General features: G+C 47.2%; 2 protein-coding genes across 2 annotated transcripts in view; one reads left to right on the forward strand and one right to left on the reverse strand.

The window, feature by feature from the left end:
- The window catches only part of UBIAD1 (UbiA prenyltransferase domain containing 1), a 13,008-nt gene extending 11,895 nt beyond the window's left edge, over window positions 1-1,113 (reverse strand). Inside the window, exon 1 of the mRNA XM_019639755.1 lies at window positions 222-1,113. Within this exon, the coding sequence (XP_019495300.1) occupies window positions 222-750 (529 nt within the window). The 5' untranslated portion in view covers window positions 751-1,113. The remainder of the gene's footprint in view (window positions 1-221) is intronic.
- Window positions 1,114-11,789: 10,676 nt separating this feature from the next.
- The window catches only part of MTOR (mechanistic target of rapamycin kinase), a 111,324-nt gene continuing 106,934 nt past the window's right edge, over window positions 11,790-16,179 (forward strand). The window contains exon 1 of the mRNA XM_019639752.1: window positions 11,790-11,917. Within this exon, the coding sequence (XP_019495297.1) occupies window positions 11,851-11,917 (67 nt within the window). The 5' untranslated portion in view covers window positions 11,790-11,850. The remainder of the gene's footprint in view (window positions 11,918-16,179) is intronic.

Consider the following 16,179-nt stretch of genomic DNA (forward strand, 5'->3'; position numbering starts at 1 on the left):
TATATAATTTCTAACATCCATAAGCCAAGCCAGGATATTCTCAACCCACTAGTGTTTCTGAAATAATCCACATGACCCACACACTCTAAATTTCACATAAGTGGCCTAATTGAGAAAAGAATCTTTGACCCATCTCTCCTGACCTTTAACTCCTACACAAAGCAGCAGTTTCTAGTACATGCAGCTGACACTTCCAGCACAGGAAACCTGCCCATTCTTACCTCCTGTGTAGAGAAAGGAGCCAGACAGGCCTCCAAAGTAGATAAGAGCCAAGTGCTCCAGTTTCAGAGGGGACAGGTAGTAGAGGCAAGCCGCACAGACACAGCCCAAAGTGTACAGGAACACTCCGAACCGCACAACATCCTGGGGCTCCAAGATTCGGTCCACCAGGGTCCTGTCATCACTCTTTTTGTGGTCAATGCCCTTGGAAAAGTCATAATAAGTGTTGACCAAATTGCCAGCCCCGTGCACAGCCAGGACCGCCACGGCACAACCCACCAACAGCCTGGGATCCAGGACGCCCTGGGATCTGTAGGCCAGGGCACTGCCCAGGGCCACCGGGGTGAGGGAGGCACTGAAGCTCCAGGGCCGCAAGGCCAGCACGTAGGAGGCGCACTTCTGCCTCCAGGAACGCTGGAGGGGCCTGTCCCGCTCCGGACAGTCGTTCCCTAGCAGGTCCCTGTCCCCCGCCTTGGCCGTCTCTCCCGTCCGGATGTTAATCTTCTCCCCTGGAACTTGCGAGGCCGCCATGGAGGATGCACGTGGCTGATCTCAAATGTTAATAGTGAGCCACGCACAGAACAGCGATTGTCGTGGGACGAGAAGGGGCGGGGTGGGACGGCCAGACCTGACCTTCCTTCGGTTCCGCCCCGGGGCAGGGCTGGGGAGGCGGCGGGGCCCCGGGGCAGCAGCGAACGGGCCTGGCAACCCACGAGGCCGGATGGCACCGCTCGAGCCTCCTGTCACCTGGGCAAAGCCTGTCTCCTGACCCCAACCCCGCGCTAGAGCCCACAGCTGAAAAGCAAACACCTCCTCGTACACCTCCTCGGGACTCCCGGGACCGCCATCTTGTGCGCTCGCTTCTGGAGGCCGGCCTGGAAACAGAGGCTGGCCGCGCGGGCCNTTCACCTTCATAAACTTCATCACCGTTCTCATTACTTTAGCTCTGTCTTTCCCAAAAAATCCTAGGGCAGGGCCTGTGTCTGGCTTGTTCACAGCTCCCTACCCAACGCTTGGCACAAAGGCTGAACCAAACACAGAGCTACAGTAACAAGCACCTGGAATTTGGGTCCCACTCAGAGTAAAGCACTACGGAATGGTGAGAGGTCATCCACACATTTACTGCTACAGAAGCTTGGGAAACCTCCAGGCCAAGGCACAGATGGCCTCAGGGTCAGAAAATAAGGAAAACTATTGGTAATCAAGTGCATTTTAACCAGCCAAAAATGATAAGGGACAATGGTCTGTAGAGGATCTAAAGCCATGGCAGCCAAATAGCAAGACTCAGCTTTTTTTTTTTTTACCCTCACACTAGTACTGGAGTTCTTTGATTTTTGTTTCCCCCTCCCCCTGGCTTTACTGAGCTATAATTAACATATAACATTGTGTAGCTTAAGGTGTACCGCGTGTTGATCTGATACATTTATGAACTGCAGAATGACTACCACCATGCGCAGGTAACCCCTCCATCTAGTTGGGGTTCTTTGGTGCCAAACATCACCCTTGGTTCTTTAGAATGAAGCGTCCTCAGTCAAGTGTATCACAGGCATGGCCCCTGAGACCCACCAGCAAGCAGCTAGCTAATTCTGTATTCCCCAAGCCGTGTTTCCATAAAGAATTTGGGGGTCTGAGGAGACGGCCTCCAGGAGCAGGTTCTCTCAAGCAGAACATCAGCTCCAATTCTAAATTAGTAAATCGATGTCTCTTGTAATATGTCACATGTTTAGGGGACTACTATAGTTCCCCCCCTTATCCTAATCCAAGACCCCAAGTGGATGCCTGAAACCACAGATAGTCCCAAACCGTATATACACTATGTTTCTTCCTGTATATACTGTACATACCGTTTCACTTAAAGGAAGCACTTCTCTTTGACATATCCTAATTGCCAACATCACAACTCATGCTTTTGGGCCAGTATTACGTGAAATAAGGGCTACCTGAACACAAGCGCTGCAATACCGCACAGTAGATCTGATGACCAAGGTAGCTACCAAGTGACTGACAGGCGGGGGGCATATACAGCATGGATACATTGGACAAGGGGATGATTTACATCCAGGGTGGGACAGAGCTGACAGCACGAGATTTCATCACACTACTCAGAACAGCACGGAATTTAAGACTAATGAATTGCTTATTTCTGGAATTTTCTATTTAATATTTTTGGACCACAGGACACTGTAACTATACAGAGAAAAACTGCAGATAAGGGGGGACTGCTGTACCCCTGCCCAAGGAATGCGGTACAGAAATACTCCCAGCACAGATCCACCAAGTTTCCCTATCAGCTGCCTGCTTTTCTTCTGTTTATGTTCTCAGCTCTCCAAGCAGGCTTAAGGGCTCTGGCTATGCAAGAAAACACAACAGCCCTAAAGCCATCACCTCTGGCTAAACCCCCAAGAAACCTTAGATCACCTGGCAAAAAACGGTGTGAGCAATGTTGAACAGAAATCTGTGCAAAGGTCATCTTTGAACAGGTACCCCACAAAAACCAACCACATACCCCTCTAGGGATGAGAAAGGTCTGGCAACCTCCTAGATGTTATCTGACACAAGGAAGTGCTAGAGCCCTTGGGAGAAAGCTCGGTCCTGACTGCCGGACACGTGCTCCACCTGATTCACAGAGGCGGCCCGCCTGGGAGTTTCCCACCCATCCCAACACCATTTTCCAAATGAGNCTCTTTCCTCATTGGCTGTTCTGCATTTGGCGGAGTGGTGGGCCTTTATCCTAATCTGCTGGCACATCCTCACTGCTTTTCAAGGCTCATCCCTGAAAAAGGCCAGTTTGATGGGCTAAGATTGCAGGCTGTGAGTCTGTGTTTTAAGAGAGAGAATTTGGGCATGCATGTGGTGGGGATCAGAGACATCAGTGGGATTCTTTTCAGCCAGCTCCCTCTTTAAGAGGTAGCACCACGAGGAGGGAGCAAGGTACAGGGGAGGTACACACACTTGGACCCTTGTTCGAGTCTTGGCTTTGCCACTTCCAAACTAACTCGACCTTTATAGTTTTTTTCCACGTCAAATGAAAATAATAGCAAGATTAGGTATTAAACAGGATTTTTCGTTCACTCGGTAAGTGTTTATTGAATCCTTGCTGTACTCCAGGCACAGTTTTAAGCTGTCAGTCGAGCAGTATACAAAACACATAACACGTCTGCCCTTCCAGAGCTTATGTTCTAACATTACAAGGCTTCTGTGGAAACGCCCTAGGATAATGAACACTGAGATGTTTGATCAATGTTCCTTTCCTTCCTAGAGCCCTAGAATTTCCTAGTTGGCAGAGTGGGCAAGTCTGCTCTTTCCCTAATGTACATAGGCTCTAGGAAACCGGAGACTGTATTCCTGAGAGAACAAAACTGTGATACAGATGAAAGTTCTCTGTATGCCTTTTGCTCCTAGGTTCTGGTTCTCCGCGAGCTGGCCATCAGCGTCCCCACCTTCTTCTTCCAGCAAGTGCAACCCTTCTTTGACAACATTTTTGTGGCCGTATGGGACCCCAAACAGGCCATCCGTGAGGGAGCAGTAGCTGCCCTTCGTGCCTGTCTGATCCTCACCACCCAGCGGGAGCCGAAGGAGATGCAGAAGCCTCAGTGGTACAGGGTGAGGAGATGGCTCCATCCCAGCCACCAGCCAAGCACATTTACACAGAGTATCACTGGGCCCCTTGCTACAGAGCAAGTGTCACATTCGTTTTGGTCTCAAATGATATTTTAAGCTCAGTATAAGTCAACAGTTATTACATTTCACTAAAGCAAAGATCCATTGATAGCCGCACCCTTATTTTATGTATCACTAAGAATGAAAATGTGAGGCCAATTAAACTGTGACTCAATGCCTTCTTATCAACAATTATAAGATACCTCTTTTTGGAGATGTTAAAACATGGAGAAATGGGTATCTCACCATTGATGAAATATGGTTGATGCTAATTTGGAAAGTGCCAGTTCTCCTCCTCTGGTGTCTTGAGTCCTATGCTGATTGTTGCTGCCAAGAGAACGTAGAAGCTTTGTACTGCAAACATAAGGGTCCTGAACGTGGGCTTGGAGCCTGGGTTCTAGCCTTGACTTTGCTCTGTGACCGGAGACAAGTCACGTAATTGCTTTGAGCCTCTTTTTTTTTTCCTATAAAATAGGGATGGCAACGGTATCTGCCTCATGGTATTGTGAGAGTTGAAGCTAAATTAAACGATAGAGGTTGATGAGTTAGTGTTGTCGATAATACTGGTAGAGGCGCTGAGCAGGCATGGTAACACCTCAGAACCCCCGTATAGATGGGGTGGGCCCGCGTTCTGTCTAACTTTGGACATTGGGTAATTAAGGCATTCTGTACCTCTCCTTAGCACACATTTGAGGAAGCAGAGAAAGGGTTTGATGAGACCTTGGCCAAGGAGAAGGGCATGAATCGGGATGACCGGATCCATGGAGCTTTGCTGATCCTCAACGAGCTGGTCCGCATCAGCAGCATGGAGGGAGAGGTGAGACGCCACGGCCAAGGGACGGCCAGGCTCATCATATGCCGTTCTGTGAGCAAGACAAGGCGAGATCCTTGTCCTCGTAGAGCTGACATTGTGTAGGAGACACAGGCAATACATAGATAACAAGATAATTTTTGCTAGCAAGAAGTTCTAAGAAGAAATGGGATGAAAGGTAGTGGGGGTTGCGGGGGGTGCGACAGGGGGTCAGGGAAGGCCCTTCTTGAGTTGGTGCCATTTGAGCTGAGACCCGAATGACTTGGAGGAGCCAGTCTTGCAGCAGCAGCGAGGTTATGTTTCGGGCAAAGGCTTTGAGGTGGGAGAGGATTTGACAAGTTCCAGGAACAAAAAGAAGGGAAGTGTGGCTGGTGCACCCTGAGCAAGGGAGGGAGGCACCAAATTAGTATGCCTCACAGTTCTTAGTAAACGCTGGCTTCTATTCTCCTCACGCGCAAACATTGGAGATGTGTATACGGGGAACGCTGTGATGTCATCCATGTTTAATGATGGATTGGCTGCTTATGGGGAAAAGCTTGTGGAAAGGCAGGAATGAAAACAGGGAGACCAGTTAGGAGGGGGGTTAGCTTAAGAAGCAGCTCCAAAGATGGGTTTAAAAGCACAAGCATTTTATTAGGGAAATAGCCTGTGAGAGAAAATGGGGTGAGAGAAAATGGGGAGAACCATCAGACCTCCGTGCACATCTGACCCTGAGTGAACAAGAGGGAAGCAGAGTGGGATGGAAGCATCTAGTCTGCCATCAAAGCCGTCATGGGGTCCTCAGGCCAAAGGTGGCCGTCAGAGGAGGCCTGCCTTAGCATTCCTACTGTCACTGGCTAAGAGCAGCCCATAGTCTGGCCTTGGCACAGACACGGTGATACATTTCAGAGTAGCAGCTAGGGCTCTTATGGTTGGAGGTCACATTCCCGCAGCTGCCACAGGAGGCTATTACAGTAGTCTGGGAAAGCCACGGTGGTGGCCTCAGCTAGCATTGGCAGTGCAGACACTGAGATGTAGTGGGAGCCAGGATATGTTTGGGAGGTAGAGCTCCATCTGTGAGTCTTCCTGTGGGGCGCTGGCCGGTGTGAAATTTCACCCCAGGGCTTCCTGTTTTAACTAGACAGTGATTGTTTGGTAGTGGCTGTGCCCTAGAAGTGGGGCAGCACGTGCTGCCATATATATAGAAACAGACTGATCTGGTTTGGAATCTCATCTCTCTATACTGTGTGTCTTAGGCAAATTACCTTCGTTATCCTTTAGCCTCATTTTTCTCACTTGTAACAGGGGTCTTCCCTACTTCATTGGGCTCCTGTGAGGTTTCTAAACATGTGCAGTGCCCAGCACAACACCTGATACGCAGCAGGAATTCCATAAGTGGTAGTGCTCAGAGACTTCCCCACCCAAGTGTAACATGGTGCTTCGCACTGTAGTTCAGGCAGCTCTGGGATCTTTGTTTCCTCCCAGTAAAACAGGACAACATCGCCTGACTCATAGATGTAAATGAAATGCACTTGTGACGGTACTTTGTAAATTATCAGCAACTCTCCAAATGTAAGGTGTTGTCATTTCATGATACTGTGGGCCAGCTGCATCATGTCTTATGAGCTAGAGTAATGCAGCATGAATAAAACATTCCATTCTAGCAGGGGGAGACAACACACAAATAAGTAAGAATGTATAGTGTGTCACAGGGTGATGAATGCTATGGAGAAAAATAGGGCAAGGAAAAGGAATAGGGAATGTTAACATGGACTGAGGATTACATTTTAAAATATGGGGACGTTTGAGCACAATCATGAAGGAGGTAATAAAAAAGCCATATAAGTACCTGGGGAAGAGCATTCGAGACAGCTGGTTCTACAAGCACAAAGGCCCTGAGGCAGGAGCACCCTGCTTTGTTTGGGGAGCAGCAAGATTGCCACTGTGCCTGAGCAGAGTGAGAGAGGAGGGAGGGGGTGGGAGACAGGGTCAGAGGAATCCCTGGGGCAGGGATGGGGCACATCTCGTAGGGCCTCGGAAGCCACTGTCTAGCCTTTGCATGTGAAGTGGGAGCGATCAGTGGGTTTTAAGCAGCGGAATGACACTTGACTCATGTTTCAAAACGATCGCCCTGGCTGCTGTGTGGAAGACGGATTAGCAGAGGGGCCAGGGCTGCAGCCAGGAGTCAGGTTAGGCAGGAACTGCAGCCATCTTAGCAGGGGCCGTTTGTGGCTTGGACCACAGCGAGAGCTGTGGAGGTACAAGGAGGGGCTGGATTCTGAATTTGCGATTTGGGGATTGATGGGAGAGAAAGAAGAGGCAAGGTTTTTGGCTTGAACAACTAGAAGGAGGGAGTTGCCACTTACTGAGATGGGAAGATTGAGATGAGAAGTGCAGGTTTAGATCTGCTACAAGGTAGAAGGGCAGGAGTTTGCTTTTGAACAGGTTAAGTTTAAGGTGCCTGTTGGGAGTCTGAGCGGAGATATTGAGTAGTTCTGGGAAGATATAAGAGCGAGAGATACAGATGTGGGAGTCGTCAGCAGATAAATGCTGTTTCAAGTCACGAGACTGGCTGAGAACCATGGGGGAACTAGTGTAGTCGGGGCAGAGATGGGGTCTGAGAATCTGAGATCAGGAGATGAGCAACCAAGGGAGATTAAGAAGAGGGGAAGGGGGCAGCAGGAAAGCGCGGGGTCCAAGAAGCCAAGTGAAGAAAGTTTCAAGGAGGAGGAGATACTAAGTTCGGTCAAATGCTGCAGGTAAGTCAAATAAGGTGAGGACTGACATTGACCATCAGATTTAGCAGCATAAGAGTCACTGGAGACCTTGACAAAAATAGTAGACAGGATTTTTCAAAAAAGAAAAATATCTGTCGAGAAAAATTTGGAAGTTCAGACAATTATTTTATAGCCTTCTTGTTTTGGGCTGTTGGAAGATGAGTTGTCAAGCAGCCCTTTGCATAGAGAGTAGATGCGAGTTCTGCACCGATCAGCTTATTGCACATCTCCAGTGGCATTCCTAGGATTCTGAGACAATGGTTTGCCTAAGTTGTTTTTACCTGGGTTTCTGGCAAAAAGCAGGAGAGCAGACCGTCCTTTACAGGATGCTGGCCTGCGGCTGCCCCTCACCTTTGCAAGAGGCTCCATTGCTGTGCTCTTAGGTCTGTGGGCACAGCAATTTGCAAGTCTGCTTTTTCAAACCAACTTGGGGGGTGTGGTGCGGTGGGATGGGGTGAGTCCTTGGCAGCCAGCCCCGTACTGCATCTTTACTGTGCAGTAGGTGGTGCTCATCTGCCTAAATGAGAATAAAATCAGGCCCCCTGCAAGGCTCTGGGGAATCCACAACCCTAAAGATGAAGAATGGCCATCCTCCACTTTGGAAATAGTTTCTTCATTTCAGGGTTGGGCAAATGTGTTGCTCTGTAAACTGCACAGTCCTGGGCAGATGCCTCTTGTAAGTAATGGTGTTTTCCCCCCATGCGTGTAGCGCCTGAGAGAAGAAATGGAGGAGATCACACAGCAGCAACTGGTACATGACAAGTACTGCAAAGATCTCATGGGCTTCGGAACGAAACCTCGTCACATCACCCCGTTCTCCAGTTTCCAGGCTGTACAGCCCCAGCAGTCTAATGCCTTGGTGGGACTGCTGGGGTACAGCTCTCACCAAGGCCTCATGGGCTTTGGGGCTTCCCCCAGCCCAGCTAAGTCCACCCTGGTGGAGAGTCGGTGTTGCAGAGACTTGATGGAGGAGAAGTTCGATCAGGTAGGTGGCAAGAGGCCCGCTCCCTCTCCTTCGAAGCTCCCCACCTCCCTTTCCTTTGCCAACCCTGTATCCTTCCTCTCTCAGGTGTGCCAGTGGGTGCTGAAATGCAGGAATAGCAAGAACTCGCTGATCCAAATGACAATCCTTAACTTGTTACCCCGCTTGGCTGCATTCCGACCTTCTGCCTTCACAGGTGAGGATGTCCGTGGGAGATGTCGTCACCCAGTTAGGGGTCAGTAACAGAGAAGAAGTGATTGCAAAAAGTTATGTCTGCTTCTCATTGGAAGTAATGCCAACTAGAGGCAGGTCTCTAGTTTCCTTGCCTCATGTCCGGTTTCAGTGGTATCCAGTTCAGGTTTTCTACAGGTGTCTGAGGCAGCAGGTACAGGAACAATCCAAATGTGCAGGCGAAGAAGCAGTGCTAGAGCCAAGCAAGTCCTCATGTATGAAGCCACCAAGTTCATGAACAGGCTAAAAAGAGACCCAAGGAAGGGCAGTTCCATTTTAGATACTGCAGCAGCCTCTCTGTGGGGCAGGGAGGATTTGGTGGCTGTTGTGCTTCTGTCCCTGAGGTGGTCACCTAGATGCGTCTCCTTTCACAGGAAGGAAGGACTCAATGTTTCAGAGGCTTCATGGATGATAGACTGAGGGTTCCCACATTCCTGCCCCGTTCTCACCGGGCAGTGTGCATTCCTGGTTCCTGTTTCCTGGCCCAGCTCAGATACTGGTTTTCCCCTGAAGCCTTCCTGATTACTCCAGCTGGAAATATTCTTTTTCTGTTCCGTTATAGCCCCTAGCTGTGGAAAGGCTTGGGCATCCGACCTGGGGTGAATCCTGCCGCTGTCTGTAGTGGTGGGGTTCTGGGCAGGTTATTTGGCCTTCCCTGGCTTGTAAAGTTAGGATAATAGTCCCTGCCTCACAAGGTGAACTGCATTAGTGCCCAGATACTTAACGCTACGGGCCTGGCACAGAGTGAGCCCCATAAATGGAAAGCACCATTGTATCGTTGCCTCTTCTAGCTTCCTCCAGTCCACGCTAGAAATGCGGTGAACAGTCTAATAATGCTCCAGTTGCCCGTTCATATTTATCGTCCTTGTTTCGCCTCCCGCGTCGCTGAGTGTAGCGGCCCCATCCTGGACATCTCTGTCCTTCACTGTGGTGCCTTTTGCCTGTGCTTACTAAACATCCCGGCTGACATCAGAGCCAGGAGTGGAAGAGGAATGCCGGCCTGACCCTCAGCAGAGGCCGTTCCCTAGCACGGACTCGTTTCACGCCACCCATGAAACAGCAGGAGAAATATGTGGCTGTTGAGCTGTTAGATGTGCTGTGTGTGAGAACGGAACGTGTTGAGTAAGGATGAGGCAATTAGCCGCATCAAATCACTGAACCAGAGAGAAATGATATAATGAAAATCGCCCGTATTTTTTCTCCTTCTATTCTTCCCACCTGATACCCAGCAGCTTTTCTCCTTTTTAATGACTAAACATGCCCTGGTTCAGTAGAGCTTTAAATGATCTTGGATTGAAAGTCTGTAGTTCAAAAGAAGCTAATAACTAGGCTAAATTGATCAAAGTCTGGCACGTTGTGGAAGCAGTTCCCCTAGTAAGTTCAAAAGGCTGCCTAGCAGCATGATACAAAGGCTCAGAGGGCCCCTCGCTTTATTCTTTTGATGTGGGTTTTTGTTGTTTTATTAAATAAGATACTAAAATATGTCATTGAAATTCAGCCTAGGCAGCCTCCATATGTATGCGCCTCATTGGGAAAGTGCTACTTCTTTAAAGCTTGCAGTTTGGAAGTCATTGCTTGAATTTCCTGATGATGTAAGCTTTGGGCATATCAAAAATACCTTAAGATTGGAATGGAATTTCTAACAGTGTCAGAGTCCTGATCTCTTAGGGTGCTAAATCCAGAAAAGGAACTTATTCTCTTGACCTAAGCTCATTTCCTGCCGAAATGCTGTCCCCTATGCAAAGGCCTGGTTTTCCTGTTGATGCACTCTGCTTTTGGGGTTGTATGAACCTCGGTCTTCTGACAGTTTTCAAGTCCAGCATGCTTCATTGTCATTTGCCTAAAAGGGCTGTGGAAGAAGACATTTCTCGTTAGAATAAACGCAGCGATGTATATGTGCTGTTTGGGAGTCTAGTTCACTGTCTCCTAACTGTGGTTCGGTAGCCATCAACACCCCTAACTTTCTAATGGATGTGTAGTCTTTCCTTCTCTGCTTTTATTATGTACTTCTGGTGTGTAAACTTGGGGCCAGCAAGATGGAAGAGAAGAAATATAAGAGGAAAGAATTAAGAAATTATAGCCTTCAGAGGAGTAATAACACTTTAGCTTAAATTGCCCAAAATTGCCTACCCATGCACATTGGGTTATGTAAACTTAATGAAAATACACATGTGGCTTTCCAAATTATAGCCTACATCTTGTTCTATTAAATATAACTGTAACAAATCTCTAGGCAATAGCAGTGATTCCCAGGGCCTAAGCTGAATGGAGTGGCCTGTTTCATAAAAGCAGTATTCAATATTACACTTATAATATATAATAGTCAATATAGTATGAAATAGTTTAGGTGATCTGTTCCTCTCTGTTTTTATACAAGATTTAACATATATTTCTTAAACAGGTGCATGTAATCTTGCCCTCAAAATACAACACTAATGGGGACAATTATGTGATACTGTTTTTGGAGGCCCTTTAAGTTTTTTATTTTTTTTAATTAAAAGAAAAAGACGTTATATTTTTAATATTTCCAAAAGGTGTATATGAGGAGTGATTATTAAGCATAAAAGTTTGGTTAGTACATCCTCTAAATTCTTAACATCTTTCCAACAGTCTTCCTTAATTTATTCTTGAATTTGTTTTATAGGAATGCTGACCTTTGCTATATAGACCAGTCCTGACCTTGAGCCATACACTTTGTCTTTTCTGTGCTCAGATACCCAGTACCTCCAGGATACCATGAACCATGTCCTAAGCTGTGTCAAGAAGGAGAAGGAACGTACAGCAGCCTTCCAAGCTCTGGGGCTACTTTCTGTGGCCGTGAGGTCTGAATTTAAGGTCTATTTACCTCGAGTGCTGGACATCATCCGAGCAGCCCTGCCCCCGAAGGACTTCGCCCATAAGTAAGTGTCTCTATTGTGATTTCACCTTCTACCCCATTGGGTTGGAGAGGAAGGATGCCCCGTCCCAGTTTCCAGGCAGCTTAAGCCCGTTCTCTGCTTCATTAACCTCCAGGGAATAGCAAATCCTGTAAAGAGCAGCCCTTCTTCAGCTGAGTTTCAGCATTTTCCAAATGGATGACATAGGTGTAAATGTTTTGGGTTGGTTGANCCCTCTCCTTTCCCACACAGGCTATCCGTGTGTTGGGGCTTTTGGGGGCCTTGGATCCCTATAAGCACAAAGTCAACATCGGCATGATCGACCAGTCCCGGGATGCTTCTGCTGTCAGCCTGTCAGAATCCAAGTCCAGCCAGGATTCCTGTAAGCTGAGGGGAGCCATAGAGCCCTCGCCGGCCATGTTTAGAAAGCGTCTTAGGCTGGATAACTATGAAATTACAGCGTATTGACTCACTTCCCAACTTTGAATGAAAAGTCAGTCGTTTCCTCTTGAATCATAGCAGGGATGCTGCTTCCCAGTGTGTCCAGTGTCCTCATGTCTGTCTAGGTTCTTTGTCAAGGGTCAGCGGGCTAAGTCTGTGCTTGCTTTGGGGGCTGATGAAAGAGAAGTGAATAACACCCCATCTCATTCCTTGTTAGTGTTTCTCTGATGTTTTCTGTTCCCATGGCACCCAGGGAGGAAGCGGGTAGAATTTTTTCTCCCTGTTTTAATCGATAGGGAAATCTGAGGCAGGGCCTGGGGTGTAGAAAAACCAGCAACAGTCACACTCCAGGGCTCGTCTGTCCAGCGGGTGGTCTGGCCCTGGAGCCCCTTTGCCTTTGGACACGTTGCTGAGAGGTTGGGTAGAGTGTGGGGTGCAAGGGCATTTTTAGACTTAACCCCGTGTCCATCAGGGCAGGCTTATTTCTGAAAGTGTGGAAGTTTAATTAACAGTGGGCCTCCCAACTATTCCAACCAAATGTCATTTTCTTTTTTCTGTCTTTTTTTCTTTTTTTTTAAAGATTTTATTGGGGAATTGGGGAAGGGGAATTGGGGAATTGGCCAAATTGTTGTCCTTCAATCTTGGTTGTGGAGGGCGCAGCTAGCTCAGCCTCNAATTATATCATCAATCAACCAATTAGAAGATTATACTTACTGTGGCATTTCTGTTTTTAGACTAATGGTTTATTTCTTCAACTGCTGGCCTGTGTTAGGCGTGCCCATTGTTTGATGTCTTTTTAAAAATACCTAAGGTTTTGGGAAGGAGAAGAAATCATTGTTGAGCCTGCCAGCTCAAATCATGCTAGTTTAGCTTGATGTAGAAATACCTCCTAATGAGAATATCAGTATGTGTCCATTCAGTTAACAGACGTTTTGAGCACCCACTATGTTCCACATATGCTTGGTGCTGGAAGCATATCATCAGTGAACAAGCCAGATGTGCCTGTGTCCTCTAGAAGCTTACAATAAGTTGTCAGGCCATCTCACTTTTCCGACATTGGAGACGCAGCACTGAATGAACGAACATACCATCTACTGAACTAGGCCTTTGAAACTCTAAAATTTTAAATAATGTTTCTTGGTTTTAAACTTTGATACAGATTCTCCCAAGCTGAATTGCACATTTTCATGCCTTGATAGGACATTACCTAAATGTGCTTTGGCCTTTTCTTTATGTCTTGATCATCAGGTATTGTTCTTAGGGCGCAGCGATGCTCTCTGGCTCAGGAAATGAATTTGGGGGACTTTGATTTGGCCCTGCACTGCCCCAGAGAGTCACGCTCTCCTCACTGGTACCCATTTCCTCCCAGCCAGCCATCTCTTGCTGTTGTGGGTCTGTTCTTAGTACCCCACTCCATCCCCTCTCGCTGCGATCTGCTGTGACGGGAAGAACAGCCTGCCAAGGGTTATAGAAAATCAGATTCTTAAGTCAATAACCTAAGACAAAATATAACGTTAAATTGTAGACGTTCCTCTGAGCTGAGTTAACATGAGCTTTGTTTTCTCACTTTTCTCACTGTTCAGAGATTCCCTCTGGCAACCTCGGCTCTTCAGAAGTGTAATCTTGGAGTGTAATCACCATGAGTGTAGCGTGTGATTTGCTGCTGGTTTAAGGATATCAGAACAAACATGTTATCTCTGTTCATTAAGGTCCAAGGGGAGTCTATTGATATTATCCCTAACGATTTGGGTTTATCTAGATGTGCCTGAAACCACTACTGAGTATCTGTTTCAACATCGTATTTGTCGGACTGTTCTTTGATTCCTTTGTCATTATTTATAGGCACTCCTAGTGATTTGCTATCTGGACAGAGATTTTTCTGGCAGAGAGCCCTTCCTTCATTCCTCATTTCTGCAAAACCCTGGTCACAGCTATTCCTGTTGGTTTTCGCAGTCTTCTGTGACTGTGCTACAGTGTTAAAAAGCTATGCTTTGGAGAGGACTGTGGGAGCTTGGGGTGCTGGGACAGGAGGAGTAGAGGCTGGNTAGGGTTGGTTAAGGATTAAGTGAGAGTTCATGAAATAGCCACTCTTTGCACAGTGCCTTACATATAAGTGTTCAATCAATATTTACAGTGATCATTTATATTATTATTAGGCAAATTGCTCAAGCTTCTTACACTTTAGTTTTCTCCATCTATAAAACAAGGACGATGCTCTCAATCTGCTTCCCAGGTTATTTATTGAGACTTGCTCTTGTACAGTGGCCGGATTACATTAAGCAAGTTCTCCCATGGCAAAAAACCAGAAACTCATAGATTGTTTTGAAATCTGTGACCAGGCCAAGAGAGTTCAGGACATTTTTTTCTATTTCATAGTGTCATTTCTACTTTAAAGACCAAGCAGTGATGGCCCGATCCCCTTGCTGGACAAGTGTGACTGTGTCTTCTCAAGAATAGACTGAATGGCATGTGTGTAGCCCCATATGTGACTGATTTCCTTCTCCTTAGCCCCGCCCTCACAGCTGTGCTCTATGACCTGAGCCGTCAGATTCCGCAGCTGAAGAAGGACATTCAAGACGGGCTACTAAAGATGCTGTCCCTGGTCCTTATGCACAAACCGCTCCGGCACCCAGGCATGCCCAAGGGCCTGGCCCATCAGCTGGCTTCCCCTGGCCTCACAACCCTCCCCGAGGCCAGTGATGTGGGCAGCATTACTCTTGCCCTCCGAACTCTTGGCAGCTTTGAATTTGAAGGTAAGAAATTGCAGTGGCTCTTGCAAAGGTAGTGAGTGATGCTGGGAACCTCAAGGCAGGGATGAGGGTGCCTAGAATTCCTGGATCTTGCTAGTGGTCCTGGACACGGGGTAGCTGATTCTGCAGCAGCTCATGCTTCCTAAATTCTTTGCATGTATTGTTAATTCCTACTGCTTGTTTCTTTGCCCAGTACTGAGATTGGGGGTAGATGGTGTTCAGGAAAAGCATGCATTGGTCCAAGGAACTAATGCTTCAGAGATGGAAAAGGCAGAGATGGGTCCCTCTCACCTCTCTACCTCCCCATAGCTGATACGGAATTTAATGCCTTAAAATGTATAAGCAGGGGCTTTGGGGTGTTTGTATTTCTATGGCGGTGTGATTTCCAAGAGTGCCGTACTGTGTCGTTCAGCTTGGAATTCCAGGCTGCAGATAAACCCCCATTAATGCCCTAGAGAGAGATTATTTCAGGAGAGAAAAATGGATACTTTCGAAATTTAAGACTGTGTAGGTGGTATTAGTCAAGATTATAGGAAAACAAGCAAGTACAAAAAGCCTCAATATGCCGCCTAAATACTTAGAGCCATCTGTGGTTTCCCTGTTGCAGTCCTTTCACTTACATTGATTAACACCCAGGACAATTTTATTTGTAACGAATAGAAAGTAGCTATATTTAAACCCAGCCTACATCAGACTGTATTTTTGGTATTTAAATCTGGGAACTAAACTAGGCAAGGTAAATTCGATCAAGAATTATTTTACTCTCTGGGAATATAAAGGGTTTAGGTCAGAATTTTAAAATATGATTATTCTTTGAAGAGAATAAAGGAAGGATTCAGATGGAGAGATGCCTGTTTCCTGCCCCCTAGGTCCTTCTCCACCTCCCTTCTGCCTTTCTTATGACTGGAAGCTCATTTTGTTACGAAGAATTCTGGGTCAATATCTCGCTGATCCAATATCTTATGGAAAATTGAATTAGTAGCCACAAAATGAAAACTGCAGGTAGCAAGTTGCAGACCTACTGTGCGAAGCACCAGTGTTTATTCTGTTTCCTCTCTGCCTCTGTATCCAGGACACTCTCTGACCCAGTTTGTCCGCCACTGTGCGGATCACTTCCTGAACAGTGAGCACAAGGAGATCCGCATGGAAGCTGCCCGCACCTGCTCCCGCCTGCTCACGCCCTCTGTCCACCTCATCAGCGGCCACGCTCACGTGGTTAGCCAGACCGCAGTGCAAGTGGTGGCAGATGTGCTCAGCAAACTGCTCGTGGTGGGGATAACAGATCCTGGTAAAGTCCATGAGACGGAAGCCTTCTAGGGCAGTTGAGGGGTTTAGGGCAGTTTCATTACATGGCCTCTCTAGAGACATTCAGCCTCAGTAAGCTGACGTTCAGCTCTTTGTCTGCCAAGGCGTTAGGCTTGACTGCTCCAGCTTATTGGTGTAAGATAATCTG

Source organism: Hipposideros armiger, unplaced genomic scaffold (genome assembly GCF_001890085.2).
Source record: "Hipposideros armiger isolate ML-2016 unplaced genomic scaffold, ASM189008v1 scaffold_46, whole genome shotgun sequence".
Classification (NCBI taxonomy): Eukaryota; Metazoa; Chordata; class Mammalia; order Chiroptera; family Hipposideridae; genus Hipposideros; species Hipposideros armiger.